Source organism: Falco rusticolus, chromosome Z (genome assembly GCF_015220075.1).
Source record: "Falco rusticolus isolate bFalRus1 chromosome Z, bFalRus1.pri, whole genome shotgun sequence".
Lineage (NCBI taxonomy): Eukaryota > Metazoa > Chordata > Aves > Falconiformes > Falconidae > Falco > Falco rusticolus.
In genome coordinates, this window is record NC_051210.1 from 56,896,438 (window position 1) to 56,912,344 (window position 15,907).

Here is a 15,907-nt window from a genome sequence, read left to right on the forward strand (position 1 = left end):
TACTAGAACTGCAGCCTTAAGCTCGGCTGCAGCCTGAGATGCAGCAAGCCCACCTTGGTGCAGCTCTGTGACGTCCCGTCCCTCTGAGAGCTTGCATCAGGCATGGAAGGCCCTGAAGTTGGATATCACTGCATCGCATGGTGTTTTCAGCAGCCAGATAACAAACCAATGACTTCCAGAGTTAGGTTAAACAATTATGCTTGCTTCAATTTATTGCTGTTTAGGAGAATGCTTAGATCTTTGATGAATCAAAGAGTGATGAACAGTGAGGGCAGAAGCAAATAAGAGAGAAGTGATCTCATTTGTAGTCCCTCAAATACATCTCGGAGAAGTGTGTGAAAGAGAGAGAGTGTGTGTGTGTGTGTGTGTATTTGCTTTGGTGTTCCCCAAAAACAGTGTAAGTAGTGTTGTTATTTGCAATAAATTTCACTCGCCACTCAAGAAATCAGTCTTTGTCTTTCACTGATAGGAATATAATTTATATATTGGCATTATTCTTCATGATTTTCAGATACTAGACCTGTGAAGGACGTCCAGACTTCCTTTTTGCTTCTGAAAGAGCTGAGGAGGCACAGCCACAGTTTTAGAGTAATTAGGATTAGTTTGCCATGAGCAGTATTATATGGATGAGCAGGATTATATGTATTGTAAAGTATTCTACAGTATGAAAGAAAAATTTCTCATTTTGCTCATGAAAAGAAAAAGATTGCGCCTCCTTTTTGATAGATAATATTATGTGATACAGGCCATTTCAGCAGTGGTACAAAAAATTAGTAAGATGCTCTCCACTGTGCTGCTGCACTAATAAAAAGATGGAACTTCCAGTATTGTCTTTTATATTCAGTACAGATATAAAACACTGGCAAAAAGTAAAATCTCGTGACAACTGGTTTCATCAATTGTACGCACATATTTCAAAAAGCTGTAGCATGAGGTCAGAGTTGATTTTTATAGCCATGCGTTGGAATTGTGTTGTTTTGGCATAGTCTTCTGTGAAGGCTTCTCCAGCAATTTCTCCTGGGGAATTGTAGTCTTTGTTGGCTGAAATAGTCAAAAGAATATTCAACAGTTTGTTTATGTGGGGTAATATTAATGCATTTGCATTTAAATTCATGCATACTTTAAGTGAAGTCTTTGCATTTCTCTGGCCATGTTATCATGCATTCTTCGGTACAATAAGCATACAGTAGAGGGGTTTTTTTAAAGTATCTTAGTCAATGTCTAATTTTCTTTGAATCTGTTGACTTCACTCTCCTCTGTAGCCATTTTAATGCAGTGTTGCTCTGTCTCATATGTATTTCCTTGTGTCCATTTACATAATGTCATACTGATAGTCCTGTTTTCTTAGGCTGCTAAGCAGTGTTTTGATGGTACAACTGTACTGTACTATGTTTATATTTTTCTACTTATATATCGAGTAATACTTCAGATGCTACTGTGACCTTGATGGTAGTAACCTCTTGTGAAAATTACAGATGTAGTAAACCATTCTGAAATCTATTGCTAAGCTCTTTGAAAATTAAACCTATACACTGTATGTATGTATTCTAGGTGTTTCACGTGGTCCCAGCCCTGTCAGCCTTGGAAACCAGGACACCTTGCCTGTTGCAGTAGCCCTTACTGAATCTGTTAACGCCTACTTTAAAGGAGCAGATCCCACAAAGTTAGTTAAATAGTGAATTGTTTTGAATGTAATAAATTACAATAAAAAAACACACCGGGTTTATTTTTTATATTTTTGGGGGAAAATGTATATATATATTAGAAGGGGGATTCAAAGGGGTCTTTTTGTCCCCTGTGTAAATGACAACAGTGGCTTGTTGCTCTGTATTGGCGGGCATCCCACTGGGAATTCATATATCCCTGCTTTACAAAAATGTGTTCAATGAGAACACTGAAACTGAGAAGTTTTTTATCATAGTCAGGTAGGTGCTATGTGTATATTTGGGCAACTAAAAGCACTTCATTCCCTCTGTCACATCCCTTGCTATGCTACTTAGACCTCGCCTAAGCATAGTTGTGCCATGTTTTCAAAGCCTGAAAAATATCCACCAAGACTACTGTATGCTTAACCAGCTAAACTTTTTTCTTTACTTATTTCATCTGACTTCCAAGATGAAAATGACAGTACATTGTCACATTACCCATATTTGAAATTTCAGTCATCAGATTATGAAAGCACAGTGATTACTTTAAAATTAGTATTAAAATTAGACAGTTAATGAGTTGCAATGAAACTGATATTTTCTTTCTCTTCTAGATGCATTGTGAAGATTACTGGTGATATGACTGTATCATTCCCAAGTGGGATTATTAAAGTCTTCACCAGCAACCCATCTCCAGCTGTGCTCTGCTTCAGGGTGAAAAACACAAGCAAACTAGAGCAGATTCTTCCAAATGCACAACTTGTATACAGGTTTTGTATTTTTTTAATATAATAGCAAACTACGTGATTTGTAAAATTTGAATTGTTATATATGTAAATCTGAATTCTCTTCAGTCTTGTTGATTTGGTAATACATAATTTAATTTCCTGAATTAGTCTTGCTCAGCTCAGTTCTCTCCACTGCCACCATTTAAAATCTCAGTGATTACTGGACTTGAAAATTCTGCTAACAGCCATAAAAATTAGTTTGTAAATGTAGCTGTGTTTTTACATGCATTTTATGAATTATTTCTTTTTACAGTAGTAACTGGTAAGATTAAATGATGAAACAGTAGATTTAAATGGAAAACAAGTAGTAGGAGCTACACCTAATCTCATTTGTCAGTTACTGGTGTATTTTTAAACTGTGTCATTTCTACAGTAGATCAGATCAGCTACATAACTGTATCTCCTAGGTGTATAGCAGCATGTTTGGGAGAAGTCTTAAGAAAAATGTTTGCCAATTGAGTAGAATAAGTGTTGAAATCACAGCATTTGGAGATCTTTTAAAAAAATCTTAAAAGCTGTAATTATTGAGCAGACATCTGTTTCAGCTGAGCAGTTTCTATTTTATTTATGGGATAAATTATTTGAAAACAAATACTTTTAGATGCTACATTTTATAAATTACTGAATTAAAGACTCAAACCATATGCATCTATTCTTTTGTATTTAATTTCATTTTGATCATTCATAATATAATGAATGATTCATACAAATTTAAACCTCATTGCTTTTTGACATGAAAGTTTATAACTGAAATGTTAGCAGAGCTGTATATGACAGGGTGAATTATACTGAAAAAGTACGTTTTGAAAAAAAAATAAAAATGGTATTCTTGTGTGAGTGCAATAACACTTCATTAGTTAGAGAGGATGCATGTAATGATATTTACAAAGTTAAACCCAAATAATAGTAATTTGACTTTTCATCATATATTGCAAAGGGTATCATTTGCTTGGTATTTGTAAAGTTTTTAATGAGAGTGATATTTGTGGTGATGTCCAAATTTCTGATTTGAATTTAACTTGGTTGTAGAGCAGCAGTAAGATTGTACTACTGGCTTCATTTATTTAAGTTGTGGAAGGCCTCTGTAGTGATACATGTTTATATTTTACTGAAAATGGAAATTTCATTAATTGCAACAGTGTATTGAGAACCAAATTCTAGGAAAATTGGACAGAATACTGGTACATAAGTTACTGTTCTAGGACATTGAACACATTGCAGTCATATTTACTTTTACTCTGCAGACACACTCTGTACTCCTCTTTAGGGATGAATGTAGCTCCTTACTGTATCCGTAGACATTCAGATGAGGTCTTTGATTCTTAAGTGATGTGAATTTTGGTTTTGAATCGTTTTCTTAAAAGCTTCATCCTTATTCAAAATAAGGCTGATGCAACCAGAGCTGAAAATATTCTCGATCTGCAGAACACCATGCTCCAGTACCTCCCAAACAGGATTTTGCTTTTGCAGTCATGTACACTCTTTCCTACATATAGAAGTGATATACAAATTGTTACTAAGATTGAATGCAACTATAAGTATCTGAGAAACAATTGTCTATAATACTCTGAAAATCACTTTTAACTGAACAGATTTTGAAAGCTCACACTGTACAAATATATGACAGTATGGTTACACATACAGCACATCTTAATTCAGTGCATATGTTATAACCCAAGCTAATTATGATTTTAGGATTTATTCCAAATTGGATAATGTTCCTCTTCAAATCCCACTTTCATCCCCATGTCCCACACATCCTTAAGGCACCTAATTTTATTAAAATTGTGTTTTATTAAGTGTAAAATCCCAATTCAGCACTAACTCCGTTTTGTGATACAGATCATCATTGGAGGAAACTCACTGCTCCACAACCTGGAAGCAGAACTTTTACCAGATAAAACAAACAGTTAATTTGTCTTAATATTTAGGAAGGTACAATTATGTGTAATAAAGCGTTAGAACAAATTCTTGCTTGAAATAGTGAGGAAGAGGAAAGATCTAATCTTAATTTTTAGAGATCCAAAATAATAACTCACTGTTGCCTTTTGACTTACCTTTCTTCCTTGTAGTGATCAGTCACAAAGTGACTCCAGTACTAAGGATTTTTGGATGAACATGCAAGCTATAACCGTCTACCTCAAGAAATTATCAGAGCAGAATCCATCTGCATCCTATTACAATGTGGATGTTTTAAAGTATCAGGTAAACACTTTTTTTTCCCCTTTGGAAATTTTAAGGCATATTTGGTATGTACACAGAAATTAAAAGAATTGTTCTTTGCCTGCTAGCATGCAGATGAACTGTCATCTGTCATCTAGACCAGTCCTGGGTATGTCACTGTTTACAATGCATAGGCTCTGCCTAGACTTAGTGCCTTCCTGCTACACTTATGTCATTCCCTTGGATTCATGACCTGTTTCAGCTTGCTCACACATCACTCTAGTTCACAAGTGCAAGCTTCAGACATTGCTTCTTTAGGTATTTGTTAGCAAAGCCTAATTTTCCTTGAATTTAGGAGTTTTGGTGGGAGGTTGGTTGAGTTTGTAGTGGTACTGTCTTTGAGATTATAGTTGCCCAAGTTTTGGATGCTGTAGCTGATGAATTCTGATATATGAGAACGTCTGATATTCTGACCTCTCACAATGTAATGGAACATCTCATCCTGGAAACCATTTACAGGCACACAAAAGACAAGAAGGTCGTCAGGAATAGTCAGCATGGATTTACCAAAGAAAAGTCATGCTTGACCAACCTGATAAACTTATGTGATAAAGAGACTGCCCTGGTGGATGAGGGGAGAGCAGTGGATATTGTCTACTTAGACTTCAGGAAGGCTTTTGATGTTGTTTCCCATAGCATCCTCCCAGAGAAGCTGGTGAAGTACAGGCTGAATGAGCAGACACTGAGGTGGACTGAAAACTAGCTGAATAGCCAGGCCCGGAGGGTGATGGTCAGTGGCATGACATCTAGTTGGAGGCTAGTAACTAGCAGCATACCCCAGGGGTCAATACTGAGTTTACAGTCCTGTTTGACAGCTTCATTAATGATCTGGTTGGTAGGGCAGAGTGTACCCTCAGCAAGTTTGCTAATGCCACTGAACTGGGAGGACCTTTTGGATACACCAGAGGGTCATTCTGCCCTCCAGAGAGACCTCAACCAGCTGAAGAAACGGGCTGACAGGAACCTCATAAAGTTCAACAAGGAGAAGCATACCTGGGGAGGAACAACCCCATGCACCAATATATGCTGGGGGCTGCCCAGCTGGAAATCAGCTTGGCAAAAAAGGACCTGGGGGTCCTGGGGGACACCATGATGAACAGGAGCTAATCATGTACCCTTGCTGCAAAGGCAGCAAATGGTCTCATGGACAGCATTGGGCAAAGTATTGCTAGTAGGGCAAGGGAGATGATCCTTCACTTCTCAGCACTGATGAGGCCACACCTGGAGTACTGTGTCCAGTCCTGGGTGGTCCATTGCAAGAGGGCCATGGACATACTGGAGAGAGTCCAGTAAAGGGCCACAAAGGTGATGAAGTATCTGTCCTGCAAAGAAAGGCTCAGAGAGCTAGGACTGTTCAGCCTGGAGAAGGGAAGGCTCAGGGGGGATCTTACCAATGTATACAAATACCTGAAGGGAGATTGTAAAGATGACAGAGCCAGGCTCTTTTCAGTGGTGCCCAGTGACAGAACCAGAGGCAATGAGCACAAAAAGAAACACAGGAGGTTCCCTCTGAACATCACACCTTTTTTTTCCTGTGAGGGTGACTGAGCAGTGGAACAGGTTGCCCATAGGAGTGTTAGGAGTGTGGGAGTCTCCATACTTGGAGATAAGCAAAAGCCACCTGGACATGGTCCTGGGCAGCTGGCTCAAGGTGGCCCTGCTTGCACAGCAGGGTTGAACAGGATGACCTCCTGAAGTCCCTTCCAACCTCAACTATTTGGTGAACCTGTGAGAAGGTGTTCTGGCTGTCAATAAAAAATCTTGAAAATTCAAGACGGACAGACTCATTCCAAAGGGAGAACAGGGATTCGCTAGGCCGCCGTTGAAATCATTGAACATCAGAGACAACTGTCTACACCAGAGAACAAAATAACCTGTTAGTCCAGCTATTAATACCATTGTAGTTTCCACATCCTCCCAATATAGTTTAAAATCTTGGCATACTGAATCTATAAAAATCATGTTAGGCACACAGAATTCCTGAGAAAGATGGAAGGAGCAAAACATTTCTTTGGATTGGAGAAATGAGTACTGTGGAAGAATGATATCTATTTATGATCTTTACTCTTGGGGAAAAAATGAGGCATTGGCACGCAGAAGCCCTGACAAATAGAAAAGGTTCTGGGCTGCCAAGGAAAGGTGAGAAGGGACACTAGGACATAGCAGTATCCTCGGGTACACTAGGAGGGTGGTAGAGATGCAGCAGGGCAGTAGCACAAGCTCAGCCACAGAAGCAGCATCCAGCTTATCTGCAGCAGGGAGATAATGCTTTGAATAGGTAAGAACTGTTTTGCTGGCTGCCTGTCTCATAATGACAGGTATTGCCCTCTGCTGCTGGCTGCTTGGGCAACTGAATTGGTATGGCACGCAACTGCTAAAGATGAAGGCGTTTTGCTGCAGGTATGCTTCTTGTGTGGGGCAGAACACAAGACTAAAACAAAATTATTTTGACTTACAAAAGCCAGAACAGGAAGGAGCTTCATGAGCCAAAGGCAGTTTAAACCTTTTCTTTAATTATTTTAATTTAAAATTAAAAGAAGAGGAATTACTTTAGGCTGCGACGGTCTTCAGAATTCTGCAATTAAGGACTCGGAGGTCAATTGTTGTCTTGATCTTCTGTCAGGATTTAGTTGTATTTGTATCATTACCTCATTCTGCCCAAAAGGGGAATATTTTAATTAAGCTACTTTCAATGGTTTATTCTTTTACAGGTATCCTCAAATGGCATCCAGTCCACTCCCTTAAATCTTGCAACTTACTGGAAATGTAATGCTAGCACTACTGATGTGAGAGTGGATTATAAGTACAATCCAGAGTCTATGAATGTGCCTAGTATGCTCTCTAACGTCCAGGTTGTGGTACCAGTAGATGGAGGAGTAACAAACATGCAATCACTTCCACCTGCAAAATGGTAATATTAATACTTTTGAGGTTATTATTTTGGATTCATTTCAGGGTATTCATTAGTGTCATAGACAGCCTGAAAATTTTCACTGGAAGAAACAGCTGATTTTTTTTTGTTTTGTTGTGATAAAATGCATAGTATCAGATATTTAGGACATTTTCTGGTTCACAACAGACCATGTGCAGCCAATTTGAATAAACTAAAATGAGACAATATACACCCATTCCAATTGTGTAATAAACAGGCCTTTATGAAATTTCCAATGTTTGCTTTCTTTTGGCCAATAGACAGGATAGACATTTTTAATACAGTAACTTGAAAACATAATCTCTTAATGGTTAAAACACATTTTGTGTGTTTATATAAATATATTTATGTATATGGATTAGAGAGAGAGAGTAGAAGAAAAGCAGTTCTTGAAAGAATTTCTTGATTTTCTAGCTTAAAAATTAGCTTCTAATTGAAATGGGTTTAAACCAAACCTGAGTAACTGAGGAACTCTTCATAAGACAAGTAGCACTGTCACTCAATTCAAGCATCATGCAGAGTATTATCTGACTAGCAGCTACCAGCCACCACCTTCTAAGCCTACATGTACAGCAGCACTTGAAAGTGAGACACAGACCATGGGTAATTATGTTTCTGGAAGTTAATGAAAACAAGCAGAGGGTAGTGGGAATAGGTAAAGCAGAAGGTGAGCAGATTTCAACCACTGCACCTGTGGTTTGGTAGCACATAGGTACCTTCCCAGCTGTAAGGTAACTCCTGGACTGTTAATTCCCAGAAGAGTCTTTTTAATTTGAAGAGGGCAAAGAATACCAAGTTCAAGGAAGCCAGGCTTTTTTAACTTTGTTATTTACAGGTCAGTTTACCTTATAAAGCAAGGTTCAGAAGAAAAATAAACTGCATGCATTTATCAGGGAGGTTCTGGTGTTTATGGAGGGAAAACATTCAAATGTGTTAATTGGACAAAATGGTAATACCATTTTAAGTGGAAAAAATCCTGGCAGGACTGAATCTTTCTTGACTTGGTATTTCAAGAGAGCAATACCTTTAACAAAATCACCTTAAGTTTATTCTGAGCGAGGGTAGGTTCAGTATCCTGCCTGAACAACGTGACTAGAATGACTGGTGAAGCCAGTCTCCCTGCCCGGGCTCCTTGCACAAAACCTTCTGTAATGACGCCTGAGTGAGAGCAGGAATGCCCGGGACCCAGCACACCTAGTGTTAGCTAGGAAGACTCAAATCTGAGTGACAGTTTCATTACAGATCATCTGATTAAAGGATTTGAGCCAGATTCTTTCACCTAGGTAACTACCCAAGGCCAGAATTTTGAGCCTGGAAAACTGACAAAAAACCAAAAAAAAACCCAAACAAAACAAAATACAGTCATGTTCCAGGCAGCTGTAGTATTTGTGGTGTGCTACCTGCTTGGTCTAGTGGATTGGGTGGTGGGGTTTTGATTTTTTAACAATAAATGGTTTATGACTTGACCTCCTGCAACTAACCACTACCATCTGTGCTACTTGTGTGAGCATTTCACTCCTGCTACACCAATGCCAAAGGCAACTGCAAACCTGTCAGCGCTTCATGCTGCTCACAGCTTTGAGTTGTTGACTTTCCTTCAATGCAACTGCTGCAAAGTGCTCCAGGAGGTAAAATGCCCTGCCAGCTTAGGTACTTTGGTGCTTGGTGCCCTCCTCTGCCCCTTTACAGCTCAGAAGTGAGCGTAAACCCTGTATCACTTACAACAATTCGTTTTACTAGAGTGGAAGCACACTAACATTCATGCTGCCAGGAGTATCTCATCCCATCATCATGAGGCATAAAGACATAGCTTTCAAACTGCTTGCAGAGTGTTTGGCCTGTCTTTACCCTTTGAGACTATGGAGGGGGTTGAGTTGTGGAGACACAGCCGGGCCGTAAGATAGCATGAACTGTATCAAAAGGTCCAGAGCTCTGCTGCTCAGGGGCAATGCAGACACACCCTTCTCTTCATCTGTTTGCTTTGTATAGTTCCCACAAACATACCTTGTGTAATATTTTTATAAACCTCCATTTAGAGATGTCTGTAACCAGTGTAAATCTGGGTATAATATGCCAAAACTGGTGCTTATAACTAACCTGCCATTCTCTTACAGGAATGCAGACCAGATGAAAGCGTATTGGAAAATATCTAGCATTTCAGAGAAGTCTGAGAATGGAGGCAAGTTGAACTCTTATTATGTTTCCTTGTACATAAAAATTGTAACAGTAAAAAGGTAATTATTATAGCCTCTACACTCTCACGCTTGTTTACACATCATCTCACGCTGTATCCTGTTTACCAGTTTACCTTGTTCTCAACTAACTTCCTCCTGAAGAGTTTCCATTAACAGTGAGATGTCAAAATATAAATGTATTAATTAGCTATAAAAGAAAAAAAATGAATGAAGCCCCCTGAAAGCAGTTGGTAGGTCTAAAATAGAGTTTAGACTTAGTGAGAAATTATTACATTAATGCTATTTGGAAATGAGCAGTTATTCAAAGGAAAATATGTTCAATATCTGTGTCTTGCCACACACTAACAATAGCAATAAAGTAGAAAGATGTACAGGGAAGACCTAGGGGACTGTGGAGAAGGGGAAAAAAAAAAAGATCCAAAAGTCCTGTGCTGAGGTAGGCTCAACAATAGATGATTCTTGACCAGCATTTTGAGGGTCTTTGTTTTGGTCACATGTTGTATATGGTCATATGTACGACTCCAGAAAAAAAATTAATCTATGCACATCTGCTGAGAGTGGTAATTTATATAGCATTTTATAAGGTATCAATAGTTGTCCTCTGCCCACCTGCCTTTCCCTGAGGTCTAGTCGATGTTGCAGCCCTTACAGCCTACGCAGGTGCAATGTTCTTCTGAAGCAGAAAACAGATGGCAAAGGGAGTCATCTTATCCTCAAAGCCTCTGTAGAGAATGAACTCATGGTGTAAAGGGCGGTCCTTAAGCCCTGTTTAAGAATTTAGTGTAGGGCATTATGAGAGCACAGATTTGCTTATAAATATGGCTGGTTTCATGTGGAAACCACAATCCTGGGAAGGGAAGACCTCTTGTATGCCTGCAAAGGCTGCAGAGTTGTGGTCATCATTCAAACAAAACCAGAGAGAATTTTATGTGACAGAAGTTGTTGCTGTGTTCTGGTGTACTTTGTCCTTCACTGACCTCACAGTTCTTTGCCATCTGTCTTCCATTATGATTATGTAGGGATAGCTATCTTCTTTTCCAAACTGTGAGCTTCTTTTAAGAAAAATTACACTAAAACACAAATGCAGCCAGATGAACAGCTACTGTATACCTGCAGAGCAGCATAAAATGGACTGCCAGTGATGCAGATTGCATCTTGTGTGCGTTCAACAGACTGGCACATATCCCACTGCTTCTGATATATTCCCTTCTCTTTCCACCATCTTTCTTCCCCTTTTCTTTGAGTATAAACATGTAGTACTCAAAATACGCTGTCTAAGAAGAAGTAATACTGTGATGGTTTTACACTTACAGAAACAAAGGGAGAAGTTGCACAAACACTGTTAATAATAGGTCAAATGTGTTGAAGTCTTCTTTGTTCTAGTGTACAGGGTGGTAAAGTGTTTGGGGGTTTTTTTATGCTCAAACACATTTATGTAAATTGTCAATTGCAGACAGATAAAACAGAACAAACTTTCAGAGCACTTGAATATATGAGTTTCTATACTTAGAGTGGAAAGAAGTTCCAGTTTACCCTAACCGTGGCAGACCTACTGAGGAAATGAAATGGACTTTAAGCCAAATTTATCAAGAGCAAGCCATTGCATAAAAGAGTTTCATTCATTAATTCAGGCTTTTACCCCAGTAACATTTCACTTACTAACTTTTCTCATCATTTAGCAGTTCCTATTGGAATAGCAAGTTGTTGTAAAGAAAAAATACTTGACTTTCATTATTTCATTATTAATTATTTAAAATTCATTCTTCCCAGCATATTTCGCAAGAACAAGAAGTCTTGTTTAAGAACTAGAAAAAAGAATCTAGTAACAACATTGAGGGCTTTTTAAGTGCCTTGTATTGACTACAGAAATGTACATAAAATTATTTTGAAATATTGCTGCTTTATAACAGCATCAAAGTGATGACACTTCACCACTGTCTCTGAAAAATCAACTGAAATTTCTGGGTTAAAGTATTTAATGAGACCTTGTCTTTATTAGAAAAAAAAGAATTTTTCATCTGGGTACATTGCTGTATAGCTGCATTTCTTCCAGTGGTTTTGTTTGTGTACATTCATCCAGACAGATTGTGACAACACTTAAATATTCTGATGTACTTTCAAATCTGCCGATGAAAAGTACGAGACAGGTGTTATTAAGTACTTACAGACCAGAAAGCTTAAGTGATTATTTAAGGACCAATCAGATATTTCAAGTGATAAGTGATTACCAGGCTGTCTAATACACACATTCTTTATAATCTTGCAGAAATGTGTATAATTTCTCTTTAAATTATTCGCTAGTCATTGTCTTAAACAGAGTATTGGGGAAAAAACAGACTTTCACTGTCATCTTTTTTGAAAATTTTGTAGGACTGCTGCTAAGAATAGATCTCAAAGGTCACCATGTTAGTTTCACTTCTTACTGCTAAAAAGTTTGGGACATCATCTTGTTCTTGCAAAACAACCAGCTTTTCGGTTTTGTTATTTTTATAGGTTCTGGATCCCTCAGGGCAAAATTTGAACTTTCAGAAGGGCCCAGTAAACCAGCAACACTTGCAGTGCAATTCATTAGTGAAGGAAGCACCCTTTCTGGAGTAGATGTAGAGCTTGTAGGCACTGGCTATCGGCTTTCCCTCCTTAAGAAGAGATTTGCCACTGGTAAGACACTGACATGCTTATATATTCAAGTTAATATTACATATTCTATAGTGCTGAATTATAAAACATGAAACTGTTAAGTAAGTGATGCATAAATAGTTGCTTTTTATTAAAATGTGGCTGAAAACTGTTTCACAGATTTTTTTATTCTCCATAGTCACTCAAACTGCTCACAGGAAAATACTGATAAAATCTGTTTTGTCTAGTGACTACAAAAAAACTGCTTTTTTTTTTTTTTTTCAGGACGGTATATGGCAGATTGCTGATGTACCTGTGAAAGTCATTGGATCAAAGGAGTGCAAGAAGCTCACTCTGCCCCTCTTTACTTGTCAAACACTATTTTAATATGCATTAATTTTTTTAAAATGTTGACCTACTTTGAGGCTGAACTACGGAACAGGAAATGCACTTTTAAAAGTCATTTTGCGAACTTTTTATTACTTTATAATAGCACTGAAGTTAACTTCAACACTGTCTGTAAATGATCAACTGCAATATTTGGGAAAATTTGCTGAAATTTTAGTAAATTTCTATAGATGAAATCAAAACAGTAATCCATAGTTGTAATGGAAGTATAAAATTGTATGTTATACTGTAAGCAGTAAACCTAAAAATGTAGGAGATTAAGAAATATTTGAGGTTTCCATAAGTAATATTAATTTTTCAGATTCTTCAACTGCCAGTTTTTAAAGAAAGCAGAGGCAAAGTCTCATGTAATTCTTGTATCCACTCATGCCACAAAACCAGCTGAGTTAGAGATGTATAAAAGAAATGTACCTTGATGCCCATGTATCATATATTATTAACATAAAAGTTGTTTCATATAGGGTTTTTTCCTAAGTGCAATGTGTTACAAAATTGCAAAAGACAGCAGAGGTTTACTTCTGCAGTTAGTAAATTTTATGGGCATTGTGATTGTTTTAATTAATGGTGTAGATTTAATTTATTTTTATATGAACTGCATAACATTTGTGCCTTTAAAAAAAGCCCGTGCCTATCCAATTTGTAATTCATGTGCCTCACTTCATTTTTCAAAGTTTGGCTCTTCATCAAGAAAGCACAGTGTTTGTATAATACACACAACTTTATAAAAATTTCTTTGACTGGGATTTATTTAGAAGGCACATTTGCAAAGACTTAAGATTGTTTTAAAAGGAGTTTAAAATACTGGATTACTTCCTCATGAAGTAATTCCAATAAATGTGGCTGTAGTAAAGGGTGATGCATTATGCAGGACTTCGAAACTTTGAGATAGTAACTTTAATGTCACCAAAGATGAGAATCCTGAAAAATCTCCGAAGATGGTAAAAGCAAACTTTCAAAAGCAAACAGCATTTCCCTTCACTTTTACTGCAGGTCTTCAGACTGTGAGTGGTTTTGGGATATATGATGTGAATGTAAACTTAATACTTTGGCAGGAATAGCATTTTAGAAGTATATTTTATGGCAGCAGGATGACAAGTACTGCCATTTATATTAGTTTAATTTTTTTCTGTAACCACCAATTTTAATATTTGTATTGTCACCTAATCTGCTTGCCACAGCCTAAGCACAGGGAAGTGACACATAAGTAACATTTTTTAAAGCAAGTCACTAATTTAGAAAATCTTCTACGTATTTCTATCAAGTGTTTTTTCAGTGCTGAAATCAAAAGTACTGGGGCAAACAGTAACCTGCCCATGGGGATATATGACTATTTTGAATACCTGTATCTATTTTAAGTTCTGTATTATATATATGTTTTCAGTGAAACGTGCTTGAACTAATTAATGCAAAACCAGTAATGAATGGACTGATGAAGCTTTACAAGAAATTGAGCTTTGTAGAAGCTGCGTAAATACTAATGTATACTACACACTTTCGCAGATGAGAGTTCTATTGTTAGCACTAAGCACATACTGTACTGTAGATTTGATGGGAAGAGTATATTTGGCTTTTAATTTGCTAATCTGATGGAATGGTAAATTCCTAACTCATAAAATGGTACAGTCTTTTTACTGGAATCTTAATTGTAATCTGCTTTGCAATCAAACTGTGTTTAACAAGACAATATTTTATTAATGAAAACCCAAAACTGCGTTGCTATTTTTAATCAAGTATTACTTTCTTTTATAAGTTAAATGAAGTAGTTATGTTTCAGCACTTTTAAACTAGCCTTCATTCAGGTAATTATACATACTTTTGCATTGGGTGCAGGTTACAATTTTGAAGCCATACAAGTTTATATAGACTTTTTGTAAAGAAATTCAAAAACAATGTAAAAAGCACATGTAGCTATCTGATAAAAACAAAAACAAAACATACATAGCAAGCTGGTTCTTGCTTGTATGTACAACAATATCCATTGTAGCTGCCTCCTAAGAAAATTAACTTGTAAACACAACTCTAAAGAATCTGAAATTTTATGAATTGTTATTACATCAGACTGTAAATTAGAGCATACAAGTTTATCTTACAAAAATTGTAAATACTTCTGATTTTTCATAAAATGTAAATTTTTAAAAATATGCACCCATAATAAACATGTAATATATAATTTACATACTGATTTATATTGCCTGTACTTTTGCATAGTCCCACAGAGCTTCTAAGCGATAATAGAACAAAACTATACCTGTATTGAAAAATGTTAATTTCTTTTTAAGTGATAAGGGGTAGAGATAATATACAAAGTCTTTTACATATTCAAAAAACACCACACAGAATGTGGGTGGAAAGATGACTTCTGCAAAGAGTTGCAGCTTTACTAAACTGGAATGCCTGAGATGTCTACAAAAAATGGATTATGCCTTTATGATTAACTAACCACTTAGATTAGGCAGAACTGTAGATACATTTATTAGAAAAATCTCAACTTGATAGGCATGAGCTGCTCTGTAAATTGTGCTATCAAATGCTGTACATTCCGTAACTTCCTTAAGCCTGTATCTTGTTGAGTGCACAGGGGGAAAATCAGTAGCAAGATTAAAGTAATTCTTTCTGATTTCTTCTGTTCCACCAGTCTATAAAAGTAGACCATTTAAGTACTACTACAGCAGCCTGAGAGTAGTCCTTCTAAGCTGCAACTACAGAAACAAAAGTTGAAACTGAATAAATGTGTTTGAATCTGTCGCTTTCCTACTAATCCCACAGCCTATGTAAGTTTAGTCAGTCATGACATTAGATTCATTTTCTCAGCTGGCTAGATATCATTGCACAAAGTACCATTCTTGTCATGCTGGAAGGCAATAGTCCAAGAGCTTGATTCTTATCTTCTGCTAGAAGGCAGGAGTGAAGAATGTAAGTGCCTGATAGTCAGACCAAATGGTCCATCTAGCCCAGCAGCCTGTCCAACAATGGCCAAAGAACAGACTGTGGCATGGAGGGCTCACAAGCCATTTCCATTCTACTCCTCCAGCATCCTCAGTTACTGGATGATAGGGATGTAAACAAGTATAGAGCTGCTCAGTTCTTCTAGTATTCATT

At 37.2% G+C, this 15,907-nt stretch overlaps 1 protein-coding gene across 4 annotated transcripts in view; it reads left to right on the forward strand.

Moving 5' to 3' along the window:
* FCHO2 (FCH and mu domain containing endocytic adaptor 2) overlaps nt 1-14,982 on the forward strand; it is a 99,695-nt gene extending 84,713 nt beyond the window's left edge. For all 4 annotated transcript variants that reach the window (XM_037372991.1, XM_037372993.1, XM_037372992.1 and 1 more), the window contains 7 exons: nt 1,552-1,663; nt 2,261-2,416; nt 4,507-4,639; nt 7,369-7,568; nt 9,704-9,768; nt 12,278-12,442; nt 12,686-14,982. In XM_037372991.1, coding sequence (XP_037228888.1) covers nt 1,552-1,663; nt 2,261-2,416; nt 4,507-4,639; nt 7,369-7,568; nt 9,704-9,768; nt 12,278-12,442; nt 12,686-12,708 — 854 coding nt within the window. In that variant the 3' untranslated portion in view covers nt 12,709-14,982. The remainder of the gene's footprint in view (nt 1-1,551; nt 1,664-2,260; nt 2,417-4,506; nt 4,640-7,368; nt 7,569-9,703; nt 9,769-12,277; nt 12,443-12,685) is intronic.
* The last annotated feature ends 925 nt before the right edge of the window (nt 14,983-15,907 follow it).